The 22,860-nt window shown below is 51.6% G+C and overlaps 1 protein-coding gene across 10 annotated transcripts in view; it reads right to left on the bottom strand.

The window, feature by feature from the left end:
- Positions 1 to 22,860, bottom strand: part of LOC145354308 (ankyrin-3-like) — a 736,920-nt gene that overhangs the window by 192,216 nt on the left and 521,844 nt on the right. For all 10 annotated transcript variants that reach the window (XM_080205431.1, XM_080205432.1, XM_080205433.1 and 7 more), the window contains 2 exons: positions 20,098 to 20,196; positions 7,947 to 8,045 (listed from right to left, as the gene is read on the bottom strand). In XM_080205431.1, the coding sequence (XP_080061557.1) occupies positions 7,947 to 8,045; positions 20,098 to 20,196 (198 nt within the window). The remainder of the gene's footprint in view (positions 1 to 7,946; positions 8,046 to 20,097; positions 20,197 to 22,860) is intronic.

Genomic DNA, 22,860 nt, shown 5'->3' with positions numbered 1-22,860 from the left:
GGCTTAGGCCACTGTCTGTGTGGAGCTTGCACATTCTCCCCGTGTCTGCGTGGGTTTCCTCCAGGTGCTCCGGTTTCCTCCCACAGTCCAAAGATATGCACATTAGGTGCATTGGTTATGCTGAATTGCCCTAATGTCGGGGGATTAGCAGTGTAAATATGTGGAATTATGAAGATAGGGCCTGGGTAAGACTGTTGTCAGTGCAGGCTTGATGGGCTGAATGGCCTCCTTCTGCCCGATAGGGATTCGGTGAGACTGGAGAAGTTTGTCTTGGGGGCCAGGGACAGGTAGGAGGGTAACTGAAGAAGGTCACACATTCCCCTCCCTAGCTCAGGCCCCAGGGTGAAGGCCTTGATTACATAATTGGACCCAAATCTGCATCTTGAAATTAGAGACCCTCTCCCTTCATGCTGGTGTCCCGCTAGTCTACTCGAACCAGCGGGTTAGATCAGGATCGGTCAGGAAGGCAGCAGACTAAGAGGGGTTCAGTGGGCAGGTTTAGTTTAATTGTCCCCCACTAAACAGGCTGTTTCCTAGCGGAGGGGAGCATTAACCTCGGGGGGGTCAGACCATTTGTCACCATGTGCGAAGGAAGCAGAAACAGCGTACCCAGTTTCTACTGAAACCCGTTACCTAGACAGCATTGCCCTGAGCACTGCTGGTGCCTAAACCGCTGCCCTGGGAACTGGTTTGATCAAGGGCTGTGTCCCCCCCCACCACCACCCCCCCACCCCCCCCCCCGGTGTGTACCCAGTGCCAACATGCTGGAAACCCTGGGTACACAGTCCTCTGGTGTTCACGTGCAGGCAACTGGCACTGCTGGGCACTGTGCCAATGCGGCGACAATGGAGAAAGACAATGGAGGAAGTTCAGGTGCGCAAAGTGCCCTCCGGGAGCAGAATGGGCACGAATAATTAATGCCAGCTCCTGGAAGGGCAAGTGGTAACAGGATAGAGGACAACTGGCCCTTTTAATTCAACCGCCATCATATCATAAGCAGCAACTTTTTACCAAAATCATCTGTGGGATCAGCTGTACGGGAATTCTGTCTGGATAACCAAACTTAACTAAATCAATTCATTCACTTGAAGAGATTTTTCTCTTGAATACCGTCAGGGAAGTTGTTAAATCCTTCCCTTTTTTTTAATATTTGGAACACTGAGCCACCCGTTCTGGTGAATGACATTGTGTGAAAGAGATTGTATTCAGGGCTAAGCTTTAACCTTAACATAACCTTTGCACGTCAGCTGGGGAGAGTCAACCGGTTCATTCTCATTTCAACGTAAAGCCAACTTGCTTTTAATAGATAGAGAAGCGTCCGGTTGTGGACGGAACGTGCGCTTTCAAATCAAACGCATCTTTATCCTGATTTAGGAGCCAAACCCCTTTGCTTTGAAGGCACCTTGTGGAGGCTGAGCTGCCTTGTTGCACATTCCAGGCACGTCACAATGCAGTTAGTGAGACTCGGGCAAACCGGACTGGGGATCAAGGGTTACGGACATCTCCAGCGCTTCTCTGCAAACTGAAGCTCAGGCACGAACGCAGCGCAAGGTGGGATCAGGTTCCACGTCTTGTGCAGCTGCCTGTTGGCAAACCGGCCACAGAACATCAATGCTGCCAGCTGCCGTTACTCTGTGGAGTACTCGCCTGTTGTTTTAAACTTGCCACTGAACGTTTAACTGCTGTTCCGGTACTTTGGGGAAGTTACAGTCTGAACTTTCCAGTAAGTTCAAGACAGGCAGGAGCTGGAGGAGGCCATTCAGCCCGTCTAACCAGTTCCATCGTTCACCGAGATCGTGGCTGATCGGTACCTTAACTGCATTCATCCCTCATGGCAGCCTAACCTGATACACCCCTGTCAACAACCATCTACTAATCTCAGAGGGGCAGGAGTTCCAGATTGCCACTGGCTTTCTGGCAAAGCCCCGGAATTTAACTAATGCCCCCTCGTTCCGGACCCTCCCTGTGGAGGGAGTTGGTTCCCTATCCACATCGTCAAATCCTTTAAATCAACATAAACACCACTTCCCGCTCACCACTTACACCTAAAGAGACAAATAAAGCCAATGTGTGCAAACTGCCTGAATCATTTAACACTTTCAGCCCTTGTATCACTTTGGCGAATCTGCAAAGCTGAATAAAAGACCCAAACAATGGAACAGTGATGACCCTGCACTGGGGAGAGGGCGGCGCACACGCTGGTGAGTGGGCTACAAATGCACTGGGGTCTGTGCTGTATGCACATTTGGGAGAGTGGGTGGTACACACATGCACTGGGCTACGTGCGCATGCACCGGGGAGCGGGCTGCGCACAAGCGCACCGGGGAGCAGGCTGTACACATGCACTGGGGGCCAGGCCGTACACACGCACCAGGCGGCAGGCTGTACATACACATTGTGGAATGAGCTGCGTACACACGCGCAGGGGTGCGGGCTGCGTACACACACACCAGGGGCCAGGCTGTACACACACGCTGGAGAATGGGCTGCGTACGCAAGCACCGGGGAGCGGGCTGTGTATGCAAGCACCGGGGAGCGGGCTGCGTACACACACTGCGGAGCGGACCGTACACACACACTGGGCAGTGGGCTGTATACACACACTGGGCAGTGGGCTGTACACACACACTGGGCAGTGGGCTGTACACACACACTGGGCAGTGGGCTGTACACACACACTGGGCAGTGGGCTGTACACACACACTGCGGAGCGGACCGTACACACACACTGGGCAGTGGGCTGTATACACACACTGGGCAGTGGGCTGTACACACACACTGGGCAGTGGGCTGTACACACCCACTGGGCAGTGGGCTGTACACACCCACTGGGCAGTGGGCTGTACACACCCACTGGGCAGTGGGCTGTACACACACACTGCGGAGCGGACCGTACACACACACTGGGCAGTGGGCTGTACACACACACTGGGCAGTGGGCTGTACACACACACTGGGGAGTGGGCTGTACACACACACTGGGGAGCGGGCTGTACACACACACACTAGGCAGTGGGCTGTACACACACACTGGGCAGCGGGCTGTACACACACACTGGGCAGCGGGCTGTACACACACACTGGGCAGCGGGCTGTACACACACACTGGGCAGCGGGCTGTACACACACACTGGGCAGTGGGCTGTACACACACACTGGGCAGTGGGCTGTACACACACACTGGGGAGTGATCTATACTAAAATATAAGGATTGAATCTTTGTAAGATGAAGTGTCTCTCATCTGTTCTATTTGAACCTGTTTGGTTGCAGAATTCTCCCTGCTGTACTCTGTATATACAAAATCGAGTTGGCAAATACACCTGGGCACAAAGTGGGTGTATTTTCTGAGTCAAACTAGTTTGTTTACACAGAATCTTGCATTTGGCGGATGAAAATATCTCACTTCTCAGCCTGGAGGTTGCTATTTGATTCTAGTTTTCTTAAACTCATTCTCCTCACAGTTCAATGTGAGGTGGTCTGTGCAGCTCCGAGTTAAGTGACAGAATTAACATTCTTTACAAAAGCATCAATGAATTGTGCGGCAGTGGATACTTTTATACATCACTTTTCCAGTGAAACATCTGTCATCAGCCACACAAGTCTTTTCACTGTCTTGCTAACTTTCCTCCAATCGCTCCAATCTTCCTTATTCAATTTTCTCAAAACGCAGTCACTCTGAACCCGCTCTTGATTGGTCAGTAATAATAACAAAGTGATCCATCGATCCCACCAAATTCCCTCAAATCCAATCGATCACAGCAATTTTACATAAAAATTAGATGTAAAAAATCTTTTTCCTCAACTCCAGTATGTTTTTAACAAAAAATATCACTGGACAATGCGGAGGAAAGCTTTTCCCCCGAATGCCGCAGAGAGACATGTTGCCAAATCTTCTTGTCTTGCACTCATCGTGTGTTTGACCTGATGGGTGATAGAAAGGGAGGAGTTTTCCCATCCCGCCCGCCACGGGAATTGTAGTGTGTGCGAGGACCATGCAAACACCCGTTGACCCTAGGCGGGATTTTCCACCCAAAGAGTTTCTCTCTTTTCAGCAGTTATCGATTTTATTTTCTTCTTCCCGATCTAGTCTCTTCCTTCTGCCTGGTTCTTTCCTTCCACTTCCATTCGCTGGATGCTGCTGTCTCACCTTCTCTGACTGTGTCAAACCTGAGCTTTGATTTTGGCTATCGCCCACATTTAATGTTTGGGATTGTGTTAATTGATTTATTTCTCTCAATCAAAGACTCTGACTCACTTTGTTCTGGACTCAGGAAACAGGCAGTTTCTTTCAGACTTGGGCTCTTGGAGGAATTTGGGTTATAGGAAATTTATCCTGCTCTCCTTTGGTCAGATCTCCTTGTTCAAACAAATGATCGACATGCGTCTCTCTCCAATCTTCACTCAAATGTACTCCATCTCTTCACAGCTTCTCCTCACCTTGTTGGTTTTTCACCATGACTTTCTGAGCAACACTGAACTAAGTTTACTGACTCAGCTGCACACTGTCCTTTCTCTTACTTTGCGACTGACATCAGGCTTAAGCAGACTAAACCTTCTCCAAGGAACAATGTTTCAATACAAACCTGTAAGCTAAGCAACCCTGCTGTAGATTGTGAGGTTGTCTAGTCTGTGTTGATGAGAAATTGCTGCCTAACCTGTCACTGGGCGAATACTTGGGCAGAGACCTCTTCACAAATCTGTACGCTCCTTTCTGCAGCGCCATTCGCTGTGGGCTGACATGGTGGGATTTGAGGGTGTTTGTGACTCCACTCTGACTTAGAAATATTTCACACTCTTCCAATGTGAACTGCGGACAATTATCTGACATCAACAGCTCTGGAAACGCGTAAATTGCAGAACAACTTCTGAAAACGTTATCAGCTTTGGCACTTGTGGCACTGGACATAGGCGTAACATTTATCCACTGGCCACAGTTGTTGATCAATAAAGCATTCCTTCCCTTCCACTTCAATGTATTTCCCATGGTTTTCATGCATTTGATAATGGAACAAAAGGAACCTTGGTCGGTTCATTTCTCATTCTGAGACATGACCTTTCACCAAAACCCTTCAATTTTACCATCGGCATCTGGATACGTTTGTGCCATTGTTTTCATTCATTGTGCACTTGGTGAAGTTCCTCCAACAATTTCTCTCTAAATCTTGGTGGAATAGTGATATTTATACTGTCATGTTGTGGCACTCAAGCATTATCTAGAGATTTCAGGTTTGTTTGGAACCATAAGACCAGAAGATATAGGAGCAGAATTAGGCCATTCGGCCCATCGAGTCCACTCTGCCACTCAATCATGGATGATATGATTCTCAACCCCATTCTCCTGCCTACTCCTCAGAGTAAGAAGTCTCACAACACCAGGTTTATTTGGAATCACTGCTCCTTCATCAGATGAGTGGAGAGGTAGGTTTCACAAATGCAGCACAGACAGAGACACAACTGCAAGATAATTACAGAATGGAATGTGAAGAATGGTTGGAATGCGAGTCTTTGCCAGTACAAACAGTGTGCGTGGACAGAGGGATAATCACAGGTTAAAGAGTTGTGAATTGTCTCAGGCCAGGACCGTTAGTAGTGTTTTGCAAACCCAAGCAGTACAATGGGTGTTAACCTGTGATTATCCATCTCTCCAGGTACACTGTTTGTACTTGTAAAGACTTGATAACCTGTAAAGACTCACATTCCAACCATTCTTCACATTCCAACTGTAATGATCTTGGAATTGTATCTTTGTCTATATATGCTGTGTTTGTGAACCTACCTCTCCACTCACCTGGTAAAGGAGCAGTGCTCTGAAAGCTCGTGATTCCAAATAAACCTGTTGGACTTTAACCTGGTGCTGTGAGACTTCTTACTGTGCCCACCCCAGTCCAACGCCGGCACCTCCACGCCATTCTCCCCTGAAAACCGAAGGTACTGACTGTTATTTATTAAGAGGAATTTGGTACAAGAGTTGGCTGCCCTGGAGCTGTGCTCCACTCTTTATGATGTTAACTACATGGTTGCCAGATGATTCTGCCCGAGAGAGGACCTCACCCTCTGGGGTAATCATTTACTCTTGGTTCCCATAGGTCCCTCAATTCAGGTGACAGATCTGCTATCTTAAAGAGGCACCACATACACAACATAAACCCTATCGGAGGCCGTCTCGATCTACACTCAGTTCACTTCTACTTCTGCGATATCTCATCATCCATCCGTGGGTCACTTCACTAATCGCTCTGGCACGTCATTTGAGAATGTAAAGTAATTCACGGCTAACTCAGTGGTTCACGGGAAATCTTAGAAGAATGCCTGAAGGGGCATCATCTGCTGACTTTACCATTCTTCATATCGTTCTGTGGGGCCATCAGAATCAACGTCCATTTTGAATCTGCACTGGTGCCAGGGATGAATTAAGATGGTACAGACTTGTTTAGCAACGTGAAGCGTAACAAGAGTTCTATCCTAGTCTCATCGTCATCTTTCTGCTCTGTGTCGCGCTGAGTAAAGACTCAACACTTGCTCTGTTGCAGGCAGCTATTACTGAACAACTTCATTTACACCTCCCCACCAGAGAGGGCGGCACAACAACCTTGCAGTGGTGTAATATTTCTTCTATATCCACACGATCAATATTGATAGGGACAATCTGGATTCACTGCTACCAGGAAAACATTACAACATGTTCAAAACTGCCCCGAAAGAATCACAAGGGCAATCCAGCGGGGAGATATTGCAGAGGGGAATGTGAGAGATACACTGCTACAACTTTAATATTGATTCTCTTGTGGCTCGACACATGAGTCTGGAATCAGGGAATTTACCCTGGGAGCCACCTTGGTTCTGGTTAGAACAGAATCCAATGCTCATTCACGACCCAGTTGCTGTTATGGTTCCGACACTTGATATAAGAAATAAACTCGGTAGAAAGCTTTTTCATTATATCGTCACTCTGGATTGAACTGTAACGGTTCCACTTCAGCTCCAAGCAATAACTGAGCTCGGGCTCCAGGGGAAGGCATTTTTGGTTACGTTGAATTGTGAGATTCAAACCTCATCCTCAGCTGATTAATCCACGTTAAAACACATGTGATCTGGATTACAACATCCAGCGGATTTAATTCTTTGCATCTGGTTTCAACTGAATGCTTCTCAGTCCATGGTGGGGGGGTCTCATTCTAAATATTGCAATCTTTGTCTAAAGGGGGGCGTGGCACAGTGGTTAGCATTGCCGCCTCACAGCACCAGGGACCCGGGTTCAATTCTGGCCTGGGGTCACTGTCTGTGTGGAGTTTGCACGTTCTCCAAGTCTGTGTGGGTTTCCTCTGGGTGCTCCAGTTTCCTCCCACACTCCAAAGATGTGCAGGTTAGGTGGATTGGCCATGGGAACTGCACAGTGTTACCGGGACAGGGTGGGGGAGAAAGCCTGGGAAGATGATCTTTCGGTGGGTCGGTGCAGACTCAATGGGCCGACTGGCCTTCCGCTGCAGTGTAGAGATTCCACGGAACGACATTATGTGAAGAAACTCAGCGATGAACTGTCGCTCACTGAATATATCTCCTCTCTCACAATCTGAAGTCTCACTCCTCACATTGTCACTGACCTTTCTTTGTAGATTCAGTAAGTGTTCCTGAGCGAACGTGCAACATGTACATCCGAGATTTACCCTTCTACCCCACCTCCTGACATTAAACAAGTGCTCCTTCTCAGCATGGCAACTACAGTCTGGTAAACTGAAAACACATCACCATGGTCACACGCAGCAGGAGTACGTATAGAGAAAGCCCACAGTCCCAGCCTGTGAATTAACATCTACAGACACAAAATAACTGCTTCATAAAATACTATTTCCCAGTGCTGGTTCCAGCACATACACATATGTGTATCCACATTACATTTACTATACACTTACACTGATAGAAAGAAGGTCATACAAGATGGTCTTACCTGTGACTGGGCATTAATATTTGCTCCATTTGTTACTAGGACATGTACAACTTCCGCTTGTCCAGCTAACGACGCAATATGCAAGGCAGTATTTCCTTTCTGGAAGTAAAAAGGGAAGATGTGAGGGGTTAGGGGGGTAGTCATCCACCACATCCACAGCAAAATGAATTGTAATGTTTCAGATCATGAGGCTAGTGCAGCTTAAATCCAAGTTACCACCGACTAAATATCGGAGAGAAATCACTGGTGTACTCCCCATAGACCACAGATCAGAAACCCTCACCGCCGTATTTCCTTCCACTACCCCTGCCAGTACTATGTGGGTAAAGAATACAGATGTCCCCATCCCATCCAATATTGTTGGCATGGCAACGATGGCAGGCATGTGATTGAAACAGGTTTCTATCAATGAAAAACTTTTCAAGCCATTGTTGTTGGTCTGTTATAGGCTAAATGATGGAAATGGGGTTGCAATAACAATGCAACAACTCCAATAGCACTGCATTACAGAAGACGCAGGATAGTAGGAGGTGAATTGGGTAAGGATGTTGTTCTTTTATCGTCTGACAATTCCTCTGTTCCTACGTATGGAGGAGGTTTCAGGAGGTTAACTTTAATGCTCCCAACATAATGGATGTGGAAGCTATTGAAAGGGTGCAGAGGAGATTTACAAGGATGGTGCCTGGATTGGGTGGCATGCCTTATGAGGATAGGTTGAGGGGTCTTTTCTCCCTGGAGAGACGAAGATTGAGAGGTGACCTGATAGAGGTTTATAAGATGTTGAGAGGTATAGATAGGGTAGATTCTCGGAGGCTGTTTCCCAGGGCTGAAATGGTCGCTACGAGAGGACACAGGTTTAAGGTGCTGGGGAGTAGGTACAGAGGAGATGTCACGGGTAAGTTTTTCACTCAGAGGGTGGTGGATGAGTGAGTGGAATCAGCTGCTGTCAGTGGTGGTGGAGGCAAGTTCGTTGGGGTCTTTTAAGAGACTTCTGGATGAGCACATGGGATTGAGGGTTATAGATAGGCCTGGTAGGTAGGGATATGATCTGCACAACGGGCCAAAGGGCCTGTATGTGCTGTAGTTTTCTATGTTCTATAAACGTGGAAAGTCAACAAGAGGCCACTTTGGGATGATTGGGATGCTGCAGGTGGCTGTGGGGGCCAGATTATTGAGTGTCTTTAAGACAGAGATAGGTAGATTCTTGATTAATAAGGGGATCAGGGGTTATGGGGAAAAGGCAGGTGAATGGGGATGAGAAAAATATCAGCCATGATTAAATGGTTTATGATTCAAACACAACATTCTTTCAATATAAGCCATAGTTCAGGTGCACTCAGTTTCTATGTTATATTTTGTTTCTTTGCATGGGAGTTTATTTGAGATCTGTGTCAACTCTTTTATGAATGTAAAAGCACAACCGGGTGGCATGACAGCACAGTGATTAGCACCGCTGCCTCACTGCACCAGGGACCCGGGTTCAGTTCCAGCCTTGGGTCACTGTCTGTGCAGCTCTGCACATTGCGCCTGTGTCTGCGTGGATTTCCTCTGGGTGCTCCGGTTTCCTCCTACAGACCAAAGATGTGTAGGTTAGGTGGATCGATCATGCTAAATTGCCCCTTAGTGTCCCAAGATGTGCAGTTTAGAGCAATTAGTGGGGTAAATACATCAGGATATGGGGATTTCGGGAAGCAGGGGTGCTGAGTAAGATGCCCTGTCGGAGAGTCGGTACAGACTCAATGGGCCAAATGGCCTCCTTCTGCAGTGTCTGGATTCTATGAACCTTCGGCACGCTCCACAAACAATAGTGTAGTAATGATGATCCCATATCTCTAATAAACCTGGCCAGATGGACTGAGACAGCCGAGTAGGCAGGTGGCCAGCAGCCTAAAAGGATCCTCACCGCAGCACCAAGATAGCCAGTGGGTGACCAGACTGATGAAAAAACTTGGATAAAATACGACAGAGCAGTACACACTTTCAGCGAAACCTTCACTTCACTTATCAATGAACGATACATTCCTCAGAATGGAAGCTATGATGAATTGATATCAAATTACTGCTGGGACAGGTGCTTTGGGTTCAACTTTAACACTGTGTGAGCTCAGCAAGAAATGGATAGTTCAATTCAACGCTATCAATGTGTACAGGGACTCTGGGATGGGGGTAGGACATTGGACCTCTTGAACCTGTTATGCCGTTCAGTTACTTCAACCCAATTCCTAACTCCATTTACCTGTCTGAGATTCCCTATCACTTGACTTCATCACTTGATAAAATTCAATGATCTCAGGTTTCAGGAACTACAGTCCAGGGAGCTTAATATTAGTGGGAGGAGAGGTAATGAAATCTGATTTGATTTATTTATTATTGTCGAATGAAAAGTTTAGAATCTTTACTAAGTTCTAACCAAAACTGGAAATCTGATAAAGAATAGTCAGCCTGGATTCCAAAAGGGAGAGAAATGACAGATATGGGGAATATTCATTTTCATATAGTCAAATTTTTGCAACACTATCATAACGTACTGCCCCATGACTAAGGTCAGAGTATTTGGACACGGAACTTGGCAGAATGGACTCCAAATAGGAGGAGCATTCTTACCTGAAAAGGTGGTGGAGGCTGATTGAGTGAGTAATTTTAAAAGGGGACTGGACAGAATTGGCAGAAGCATACTTGGGCAGCACGATGGCACAGTGGTTAGCACTGCTGCCTCACAGTGCCAGGGACCCGGGTTCAATTCTGGCCTTGGGTCACTGTCTGTGCAGAGTTTGCACATTCTCCCCGTGTCTGCGTGGGTTTCCTCCGCGTGCTCCAGTTTCCTCCCACAGTCCAAAGATGTGGGGGTTAGGTTGATTGGCCATGCTAAAAAATTGCCCCTTAATGTCAGGGGGAGTAGGAGGGTAAATATGTGGGGTTATGGGGAGAGAGCCTGGGTGGGACTGTAGTTGGTGCAGGTTCGATGGGCCGAATGCCTCCTTCTGCACTGTAGATTCTGTGATAGGTCCTTGAGAATGAGAAGGTTACAATAATAAAGCAGGGATGTGAGACAACGCCTTATTGCTCTTCCAAAGACCCAAAACAGACACAACAAACCATGTAAGACCATAAGAAATAGAACAAGAAAAGGCCGCTTGGCTCCTTGAGTCTACGCCACTATTCAATTGGATCATGGCTGATCTCACATTCCTCACTTCAAGAGGGTCTATCCTTCTCTTTATCATTTAAATGTTCCATCCCAGCAGCATCCTGGTGAATCTCCTCTGCACCCCCTTCACTGCGTTCCCGTCCTTCCTATAAGGAACTTATAGGCCAGAACTGCACACAGTACTCCAGCTGTGGCCTCACCAGAGTTCAATACAACTCCATCATGACCTCTCTGCTTTCATAATCTATACCCTGATTGATAAAGGTGAGGGTGCCATATGCCTTTTTCACCACCTTATTAGCCTGCCTTTCCACCTTCAGAGATCTATGGACAAACTGGCCAAGGTCCCTTTGTTGTTTGGAACTTCCCAGTGTCAGATCTTTCATAGTGTTCTTCCTTGTCAAATTACTCCTTCCAAAGTGCATCACGTCACACTTTTCGGGGTTAAATTCCAGTTAAATCAGGAAATAGGTCTTCACACAGAAGGTAATTAGCCTATGAAGAGAGGCTCGATAGACTGGGTCTGTACTCATTGGAGTTTAGAAGGATGAGGGGGGATCTTATAGAGACGTATAAGATAATGAAGGGGATGGATAGGGTAGAGGTAGAGAGATTCTCCCCGCTTAGAAAGGATAGCAGGACTAGAGGACACAGCCTCAAGGTAAGGGGGGGGGGCAGTTTAGATCGGAGTTGAGGAGGAATTTTTTCACTCAAAGGGTGTTGAATCTCTGGAATTCTCTGCTCGTTGAAGTGGTGGAGGCTACCTCGCTGAATATATTTAAGTCACGGGTAGATAGGTTTCTGATAGACAGGGGAATTAAGGGTTATGGGAAGAAAGCGGGAAAGTGGAATTGATCCACTTCAGATCAGCCTTGATCTTATTGAATGGCAGGGCAGGCTCGAAGGGCTAGATGGCCTACTCTTGCTCCTATTTCTTATGTTCTTATGTAACGGAACACAAGAATTCTCTCCCACAAAAGGCTGTCAAGCCAATTTGTGCTTTCCAGTCTGTTGTTGCTAGACTTCTATGAGGTAAAAATATCAAGAGTTGTGGAGTTAAGATGGGTAAATGGGAGTTCACGTGAAGATTATCCATGATGTAATTAATGGTAGAATAGGTTTGAAGGGCTAAATGGTCTACTCCTTTTGTTATACGTATTGATGCCACTGAACTGTAAAATGTCGAGATTGATGTTTGTTAAGTAAGAACACACACCTCAAATGCAATTTGACATAAACCCAGTACTGGTTCATGTTTCTTCTTTTCAGTTTGTTGTTTTGTATATTTCCTGGCAACACACCAGGCAAGTATGTCGAGTATTGGTCTTGTGTAAAAGTTGTGCTTTTTAGTGAAGTTTAAATATTTGTGTATTTTTAGCTACAGCACACAAAACCCGTGTATGCCATTCTGAGGGTCTACCCTTCATTGAGGTGCAGGTTAGTTATGGAATATCTGAATGGATAGCTCAGGTAGTCTTACTGTTTACTGGGTTACCTCAGAAAGTGAAATAGAAACATAGGAAGTAGGAGCAGGGTGTAAGGGGAAGAAATCCTAAAAGGTTAGTCAAGATTTTTAAACCATTAGACACTAAGACAGAATGACCAACATTAAGTTAAAGACTTTAAACAGACTTATAAGCTGACAAGAAAACAGTTTACACACATATAAAATGCAGTAAGAGATTTAAATGAGTGATGATGATTTAAAAACACATATGCTGATATTTTGAATATATTAATATATTTTTACGAATCATTGTTCACTTTAGCCAAAGGCAGATTGCCACAAAGCACCATGGTAAAGGGCACTGGGACAAAGACATATTCTTAGGGAATACTGAAACTTTGGAAATAAGTTTTACCAGCAGAGTTTCTGATGGTAAGAACATTCATAACACTTCATCAAACTTCATGAATAGGGTTTATTCACTGTCCAGGTAAGATGGATGCATGCGCAGGCATGGAATCTAGTTTGGTAATAACCTGTAGGTGAACTTACGGGAACGTTCACTTTGAACTTTGCGGTTAGTGTCTGGTTACTAAGGGATACAGGATGTTAGCTAAAGTGGGAAGATACATCTGGATTTTATGGGCAAATGAAATATCATTATGCCGGAGGGTAAGATGTGACTGGCTGAAGTATATGACAGGTCTTATTGTTGATTTATATATATTGAAAATGATTCAAAGTGAATGAAAGGTCGATGTATCTGATAAAGTATAGAAATGATCTATCTTGAACTGTATACGTCACAATTTATTGGAAATGTCCAGCTGCCCAACGGTTGGTGGGGCCTAGGACTCTTAGATACTTTCTCCTCGCGGCCATTGGTCAAACTGAAGGTTACATCTTTAAACTGATACACTGGCTTTGTGAGTCTTGAATTGTCTGAAATTTCTGACGGTACCCAGCCGCCTCAAAAACCCCACCAACACGGGTGTAAGCCACTCGAGTATGCACCCGCCATCAAGCACCGATTTATTCTAAACTGCCGCCTAAATTTTCCAACACTTGATGTTTTCCCTTTCAGCTCTGCACATTCCACGTGTAACAGTAGCTACTAACACGGACGGCCTTGTGTTTCAGTGTCCATGTCCAACTCCCACTTGTCACTCGGTTACCTTGGTCACACCGTGGCCAGAATTCTCCAGTCTCGCCTGTGGCTGGGATTCTCCGGTCCAGCCGCAGTGAATGGAGATTTGGCTGAGTGCCAAATTCTCTGTTCTCTCTGGTAAGGGGGGGGAGGTGTGTTGGGTGAACAAGATCGGAGAATCCAGGCCGATATTTCCACTGTCATATCCTGACCATGATCACCTTTGAGAGTCAAGCTTTGAGGAAAGTTGGCAGAATCTCTCCATTAGGGGAAAAAAGTGTCTTATTCTAATGTTGTAACGTATACTCAGGGTATCCAAGGCAGTCTGTAACCAGTGGATCACTGTGGAAGCACAGTTACTGTTGTGTAGGTAACAGCCTGACAACACGGGAGGGGGTGGAGAGGTAGAGTTAGGTATTGTCAGCATAGTGTCTGCAAATTCCTCTTCCAACACTGCAATACAGCTGAGCCATTGGAATAAGATAACGGGATTTCGGATCAACATCAGATGCACTGGACAGCACATCAGCCAGTGCAGCGCTCCCTCACTGCAGCGCCCCCTCAGTGCAGCGCCCCCCTCAGTGCAGCGCCCCCCTCAGTGCAGCGCCCCCCTCAGTGCAGCGCCCCCCTCAGTGCAGCGCCCCCCTCAGTGCAGCGCCCCCCTCAGTGCAGCGCCCCCTCACTGCAGCGCCCCCTCACTGCAGCGCCCCCTCAGTGCAGCGCCCCCTCACTGCAGCGCCCCCTCAGTGCAGCGCCCCCTCACTGCAGCGCCCCCTCACTGCAGCGCCCCCCCTCAGTGCAGCGCCCCCTCACTGCAGCGCCCCCCTCAGTGCAGCGCCCCCCCTCAGTGCAGCGCCCCCCCTCAGTGCAGCGCCCCCTCAGTGCAGCGCCCCCTCAGTGCAGCGCTCCCTCACTGCAGCGCCCCCCTCAGTGCAGCGCCCCCTCAGTGCAGCGCTCCCTCACTGCAGCGCCCCCTCAGTGCAGCACCCCCCTCAGTGCAGCGCCCCCTCAGTGCAGCGCCCCCCTCAGTGCAGCGCCCCCTCACTGCAGCGCTCCCTCAGTGCAGCGCCCCCCTCAGTGCAGCGCCCCCCTCAGTGCAGCGCCCCCCTCACTGCAGCGCTCCCTCACTGCAGCGCTCCCTCACTGCAGCGCCCCCTCACTGCAGCGCCCCCCCTCAGTGCAGCGCCCCCTCACTGCAGCGCTCCCTCACTGCAGCGCCCCCCTCAGTGCAGCGCCCCCTCACTGCAGCGCCCCCTCACTGCAGCGCCCCCCCTCAGTGCAGCGCCCCCTCACTGCAGCGCTCCCTCAGTGCAGCGCCCCCCTCAGTGCAGCGCCTCCCTCACCGCAGCGCCCCCTCACCGCAGCGCTCCCTCAGTGCAGCGCTCCCTCAGTGCAGCGGCCCCCTCACTGCAGCGCCCCCTCACCGCAGCGCTCCCTCACAGCAGCGCTCCCTCAGTGCAGCGCCCCCTCACTGCAGCGCCCCCCCTCAGTGCAGTGCCGCCTCAATGCAGCGCCCCCTCAGTGCAGTGCTCCCTCACTGCAGCACTCCCTCAGTGCAGCGCCCCCTCACTGCAGCGCCCCCCCTCAGTGCAGCGCCCCCTCACTGCAGCGCCCCCCCTCAGTGCAGCGCCCCCCCTCAGTGCAGCGCCCCCTCAGTGCAGCGCCCCCCTCAGTGCAGCGCCCCCTCAGTGCAGCGCCCCCCTCAGTGCAGCCCCCCCTCAGTGCAGCGCTCCCTCAGTGCAGCGCCCCATCACTGCAGCGCCCCCTCAGTGCAGCGCCCCCTCACTGCAGCGCCCCCTCACCGCAGCGCCCCCCCTCAGTGCAGCGCCCCCTCACTGCAGCGCCCCCCCTCAGTGCAGCGCCCCCTCACTGCAGCGCCCCCCTCAGTGCAGCGCCCCCTCAGTGCAGCGCCCCCCTCAGTGCAGCGCCCCCTCACTGCAGCGCCCCCTCAGTGCAGCGCTCCCTCACTGCAGCGCCCCCCCTCAGTGCAGCGCCCCCTCAGTGCAGCGCTCCCTCACTGCAGCGCTCCCTCACTGCAGCGCCCCCTCACTGCAGCGCCCCCTCACCGCAGCGCCCCCTCACCGCAGCGCCCCCCTCAGGGCAGCGCCCACTCACTGCAGCGCCCCCTCACCGCAGCGCCCCCTCACCGCAGCGCCCCCTCACCGCAGCGCCCCCTCACCGCAGCGCCCCCCTCAGGGCAGCGCCCCCTCACCGCAGCGCCCCCTCACCGCAGCGCCCCCTCACCGCAGCGCCCCCCTCAGTGCAGCACCCCCCTCAGTGCAGCGCTCCCTCAATGCAGCGCCCCCCTCAGTGCAGCGCTCCCTCAGTGCAGCGCCCCCCTCAGTGCAGCGCCCCCCTCAGTGCAGCGCCCCCCTCAGTGCAGCGCTCCCTCAGTGCAGCGCCCCCCTCAGTGCAGCGCCCCCCTCAGTGCAGCGCTCCCTCAGTGCAGCGCCCCCCTCAGTGCAGCGCTCCCTCAGTGCAGCGCCCCCCTCAGTGCAGCGCTCCCTCAGTGCAGCGCCCCCCTCAGTGCAGCGCTCCCTCAGTGCAGCGCCCCCCTCAGTGCAGCGCTCCCTCAGTGCAGCGCCCCCCTCAGTGCAGCGCTTCCTCAGTGCAGCGGCCCCCTCACTGCAGCGCCCCCCTCAGTGCAGCGCCCCCTCAGTGCAGCGCCCCCTCACTGCAGCGCTCCCTCACTGCAGCGCCCCCCTCAGTGCAGCGCTCCCTCAGTGCAGCGGCCCCCTCACCGCAGCGCCCCCTCAGTGCAGCGCCCACTCAGTGCAGCGCCCCCCTCACTGCAGCGCCCCCCTCAGTGCAGCGCTCCCTCAGTGCAGCGCTCCCTCAGTGCAGCGCCCCCTCACCGCAGCGCCCCCTCAGTGCAGCGCCCCCTCACTGCAGCGCCCCCTCAGTGCAGCGCCCCCTCACTGCAGCGCCCCCCTCAGTGCAGCGCCCCCTCAGTGCAGCGCCCCCTCACTGCAGCGCCCCCCTCAGTGCAGCGCTCCCTCAGTGCAGCGCCCCCTCACCGCAGCGCCCCCTCAGTGCAGCGCCCCCTCACTGCAGCGCCCCCCTCAGTGCAGCGGCCCCCTCACTGCAGCGCCCCCCTCAGTGCAGCGCCCCCTCAGTGCAGCGCCCCCTCACTGCAGCGCTCCCTCACTGCAGCGCTCCCTCACTGCAGCGCCCCCCTCAGTGCAGCGCTCCCTCAGTGCAGCGCCCCCTCACCGCAGCGCCCCCCTCAGGGCAGCGCCCCCTCACCGCAGCGCCCCCTCACCGCAGCGCCCCCTCACCGCAGCGCCCCCTCACCGCAGCGCCCCCTCACCGCAGCGCCCCCCTCAGTGCAGCACCCCCCTCAGTGCAGCGCTCCCTCAGTGCAGCGCCCCCCTCAGTGCAGCGCTCCCTCAGTGCAGCGCCCCCCTCAGTGCAGCGCCCCCCTCAGTGCAGCGCTCCCTCAGTGCAGCGCCCTCCTCAGTGCAGCACCCCCCTCAGTGCAGCGCTCCCTCAGTGCAGCGCCCCCCTCAGTGCAGCGCTCCCCTCAGTGCAGCGCTCCCTCAGTGCAGCGGCCCCCTCACCGCAGCGCCCCCTCAGTGCAGCGCCCCCTCAGTGCAGCGCCCCCCTCACTGCAGCGCCCCCCTCAGTGCAGCGCTCCCTCAGTGCAGCGCTCCCTCAGTGCAGCGCCCCCTCACCGCAGCGCCCCCTCAGTGCAGCGCCCCCTCACCGCAGCGCCCCCTCACCGCAGCGCCCCCTCAGTGCAGCGCCCCCTCACTGCAGCGCCCCCCTCAGTGCAGCGCCCCCTCAGTGCAGCGCCCCCTCAGTGCAGCGCCCCCTCACTGCAGCGCCCCCCTCAGTGCAGCGCTCCCTCAGTGCAGCGCCCCCTCACCGCAGCGCCCCCTCACCGCAGCGCCCCCTCACCGCAGCGCCCCCCTCAGTGCAGCGGCCCCCTCACTGCAGCGCCCCCCTCAGTGCAGCGCCCCCTCAGTGCAGCGCCCCCTCAGTGCAGCGCCCCCTCACTGCAGCGCTCCCTCACTGCAGCGCTCCCTCACTGCAGCGCCCCCCTCAGTGCAGCGCTCCCTCAGTGCAGCGGCCCCCTCACCGCAGCGCCCCCTCAGTGCAGCGCCCCCTCAGTGCAGCGCCCCCCTCACTGCAGCGCCCCCCTCAGTGCAGCGCTCCCTCAGTGCAGCGCTCCCTCAGTGCAGCGCCCCCTCACCGCAGCGCCCCCTCAGTGCAGCGCCCCCTCACCGCAGCGCCCCCTCACCGCAGCGCCCCCCTCACCGCAGCGCCCCCCTCAGTGCAGCGCTCCCTCAGTGCAGCGCTCCCTCAGTGCAGCGCCCCCTCACCGCAGCGCCCCCTCAGTGCAGCGCCCCCTCACCGCAGCGCCCCCTCAGTGCAGCGCCCCCTCACTGCAGCGCCCCCCTCACTGCAGCGCTCCCTCAGTGCAGCGCCCCCCTCAGTGCAGCGCTCCCTCAGTGCAGCGCTCCCTCAGTGCAGCGCCCCCCTCACTGCAGCGCCCCCCTCAGTGCAGCGCTCCCTCACTGCAGCGCCCCCCTCAGTGCAGCGCCCCCCTCAGTGCAGCGCTCCCTCAGTGCAGCGCTCCCTCAGTGCAGCGCCCCCCTCAGTGCAGCGCTCCCCTCAGTGCAGCGCCCCCTCACTGCAGCGCCCCCCTCACTGCAGCGCCCCCCTCACTGCAGCGCCCCCCTCAGTGCAGCGCTCCCTCAGTGCAGCGCTCCCTCAGTGCAGCGCCCCCCTCAGTGCAGCGCCCCCCTCAGTGCAGCGCCCCCCTCACTGCAGCGCCCCCTCACTGCAGCGCCCCCCTCACTGCAGCGCCCCCCTCAGTGCAGCGCCCCCCTCAGTGCAGCGCTCCCTCAGTGCAGCGCCCCCTCACTGCAGCGCCCCCCTCACTGCAGCGTCCCCCCACCCCTCCCGTACTGTTCCAGAGTGTCAGCCTCTGTTTTATGCTCAAGTGCACTTGCAAAACAACCCTCTGACTCAGCCGTCAGTGCCAACACTGAACTAAACTGAGCCACAAAGGCAGGTTCTTCCCTCACTTAACCAAAATATATCATCATTCCCTCACTGTCGCTGGATCAAAATACTAGAATTCCCTCCCTAGCGGCACTGTAGTTGTACCTACACCTCAGGGACTGCAGCCATTCAAGAAAGCTGATCACCACCACCTTCCCAAGGGCAGCTAGGGGTGGACAGTACATGTTGGCTTAGCCAGCAGTGTCTACATCCCATAAATGGATTAAAAACTAAATAAAATAAGCCTGAATGGTAGGCACTGTAACAGCTGTTGAAGAAATACATTTGAACTCACCACTTTAAATGGGATTGAGGGTTATGGATAGGCCTGGTAGGTAGGGATATGATTGGCGCAACTTGTGGGCCAAAGGGCCTGTTTGTGCTGTAGTGTTCGATGTTCACGAACTCTGCCTTAGATAAGTCTGTTCCAGAGATACAACAATGACTTCTGGACTTCTCTCTGATTGTCTCATTCTTGTCTTTAGTCCTGAGCCCCAAAGGCTGCCTTTTTACCGCCCCTTTCGCCCAATCCCCATGTTTACTTTGTGAGATCACTCCCACAGTCTTCATTGGGAACTCCAATTACTCATTGGACTCTGTCCTTTTTGGGGTTGTTTCGCATTCCATGTATTGTAAATGAACAGAAATGTCAGATGATTCGAGACTCACAAAGCCAGTGTCTCAGATGTAACCTTCAGTTTGACCAATGGCCGCTAGGAGAAAGTATTGAAGAGTCCTAGGCCCCACCAGACATCAGGCAGCTGGACATTTCCAATAAATTGTGGCACATACAGTTCGAGATGGATCATTTATACACTTTATCAGATACATCCACCTTTCATTAGTTTTGAATCAATCATTTTCAATATACATAAATCAACAATAATACCTGTCATATACTTTAGCCAGTCACATCTTACCCACTGGCATAATGATATTTCATTTGTCCATAAAATCCAGATGTAACTTCCCACTTTAGCTCACATCCTGTATCCCTTGGTAACCAGACACTAACCGCAAAGTTCAAAGTGAACGTTCCCGTAAGTTCACCTACAGGTTATTACCAAACTAGATTCCATGCCTGCGCGCGTATCCGTCTTACCCGGACAGTGAATAAACCCTATTCATGAAGTTTGATGAAGTGTTCTGAATGTTCTTACCATCAGAAACTCTGGTGATAAAACTTACTTATTTCCAAGGTTTCAAGAAGGTAGCTTGGTGATGTGATCCGAGGTTTCTATTGCTCACATTGGGAAGCGCTCAGGACAGGACAGGTCCAGCATGATGCTTTCCTAGCTTCCTGCTTCATGCCTTGGCTAAGTTTATGAATATTTTGCAAACCGGAGACCTATCGGTGCTTGGAAAGTATTACTGGTCAAGCAGATAGTCCCATCCTTACCTTGGTCGCTGCGTCCACGTTAGCACCTAGCTGGATCAGTTCAGAAACAACTCCTATGTGGCCTTCCTTTGATGCAAGGTGGAGAGCATTCAACCCATTCTGCAAAACATCAAGTGGAACAGTGTTATACCAACAGAGATTCAGGATTAATCAAGACATTTACAGGAACACAGAAACAAGAGTATCATCCAGCCACTCAACACTGGTCTGGCATTCAATGAAATCATTGCTGATCTTAACTTTCCCCAGCCACACTGGATCTGGATTTAAATCATTACAGCCTTACCAAAAGAAACCCATCATCTCAGCTTTGAAATTACCAACGGTCCCCAGCCTCAGCTGCTTTTTAGAGGAGACAGTTCCAGGTTTCGAGGACCCTTTGTGTGAAGGACAACACGGTGGCACAGTGGTTAGCACTGCTGCCTCACAGCACCAGGGACCCGGGTTCAATTCCGGCCTTGCCTCGCTGTGTTTGTGTCACGGGAGCTTGTCCTGTGTCTATATGGGCTCCTTCCGGGTGCTCCGGTTTCCTCCCACATCCTAAAGATGTGTAGGTTAGGTTGATTGGACAGGCTAAATTGCCCCTTAGAGTCCCAGGATGTGTAGATTAGGGGGATTAACAGGGTAAATACTTAGGGTTACGGGGATAGTGGCTGGGTGGGATTGATGTGGGATATGGCCTTCTGCATGGTAGGATTCTATAATTGCTTCTGAATGGCCTCACTCTCATTTTAAGATAATGCCCCTTTATTCTGAATTTCTCCACCTTATTCTAGATCACTCTTTCATCTTCCCAGCAAAATATACAAATATAGGATGGGGTTTTCTAGCAGGATAATCTGGTCCCACCAAAGTTAACTCCTCATGGTGGGTTCCCTGGTGGTGCAGTGGACAAGCCCCCAAAAGCCCGTAGACTTCAGCAGGACTGGAAACTCCTGCCGGTGGCCAGTGACTTCCTTATTGCCTGCGGGAAAGTCCACCCTGGAGGGGTGAAGAAGGGTTGAAAATCCTGGCCATTCTGTGTGCAACCTGACCTCATCATTAGCCTCGGCCCGGTAACATTCTGGTGAACCTGCACGGCACCTACTCAAAAGTCAAAATATCTACTCCAAGGTGTGCTAAATTTATCTTATTTATAAACGTATAAAATAGTCCACAGAAGTTTGAGAGTTGTGTTGGACATAGCATTTTTCAGCTTCACGCAAGGCCTGAATATATTAGTTCCTCGCTCGAAGGATAGATCCCATGACAGAATAGATTTGCACTAATATCGCACTTTTAACACTTCCCGCTGCCTTGGAAAATCCAGGGATCCCACGCACCCTGGACACCTTCTTCCATCGGGAATAAGATACAAAAGTCTGAGGTCACGTACCGACCGACTCATGAACAGCTTCTTCCACAGACTTTTGAATGGACCTATCTTGCACAAAGTTGATCTTTCTCTACACCCTCGCTATGACTGTAACACTAGATTCTGCACTTTCTTCTTTCCTTCTCTATGTTTTGTCTGTATAGCACGCAAGAAACAATACTTTTCACTGTATACCAACACGTGACAATAATAAATCAAATCAAATCGCCAGACTTCTCCGTTGACTTTACAACCAATGCAATACTTTTGACAGTAATGTAGTGAGGGGGAATGCCAGGTTAGTAATTTGACCTCTTCTAACTGCAGAAGCAGCTTTTAAATATCCCTGTACGCATCTATAAAGATGAAACTGCATCTAACGCCACAGACTCACAGTTGTTGTTTTTTTAACATAAAATTACCCACTTTCCGATGGATGCCTGATGCAACCTGTCTCTCTTGACCTCTCTGAGCTACACTGCCTCTCTGCCTCTCAAATTCCTAGCCTCCCTGACACACACACCTCCCTCCCTCACTGACTGACACTGAATCGCCTGTAATCTCAATCCTCTCAAGGGAAGGATAGGATAATGGTTATGTTACAGGTCTAGCAAACCGGAAGCCTGAGCCAGCAATCCGCAAACATGAATTCAAATTCCAGCAGCGCTGAATTGAAAATCAGCTCATTAAATAAATAGAAAGCTAGAACTGTATCCAGCAATTATTACCCCTGTAACTGCTGGATTGCCTGTTTTGTAAATGCCCTTTAGGGAAGGAAGTCTACTGTCCATGCCTGGCCTTACCGCAGTGCCTACAGTTTGAGGAACTTTGACTCAGACTCACTGAGCTACAGACACTGCGATTAGGGATGGGGCAAGTTACCTGGATACCTTGCTCCAAAGAGCAGACATACCCCTGTGGCTCGATGCTTCTGATTTAGTCAGTGGTTGGGGGCAGAGGGTGTGACTGCGAGTGAGGCAGCTAAAGGGTGTTGGACAAGCCTCAGTTGTACAACCGGTTTTGAGATCCTTGCAGCCTGCATGGATGAGAACAGGGACTACAGAATGGATTAGCAAACTAAACATGCCAATAAGGGGAGGCAGTAAATGGGGTAATGATAGGTGGGGACAATATAGTCAGGAGGATAGACACTCTTCTTTGGAGCCAAAGGCATGATACCTGAAGATGTTGCCCACTTGGTGCCAGGTTTCGGGACATCTGCTCAGAGCTGGTGAGGAATGTACAATGGGAGGGGAGGAATCCTGTTGTCGTGGGTACCAGCGACAGATAGGCCTAGGAAAGAGGCTCTGCTGAGGGAGGGCAGCGGATTCCAAACTCCGATCCGGATGCAGCCCGCTGCGGGCTGGATGTGGCCCGCAGGCCACAGTTTGGAGACCTCCTGAGCTCGG

This window comes from Carcharhinus amblyrhynchos, chromosome 17, assembly GCF_965287045.1.
Source record: "Carcharhinus amblyrhynchos chromosome 17, sCarAmb.v2.hapA, whole genome shotgun sequence".
Classification (NCBI taxonomy): domain Eukaryota; kingdom Metazoa; phylum Chordata; class Chondrichthyes; order Carcharhiniformes; family Carcharhinidae; genus Carcharhinus; species Carcharhinus amblyrhynchos.
The sequence above is the reverse complement of the archived record's forward strand: the minus strand, read 5'-3'. Positions and strand labels throughout refer to the sequence as shown.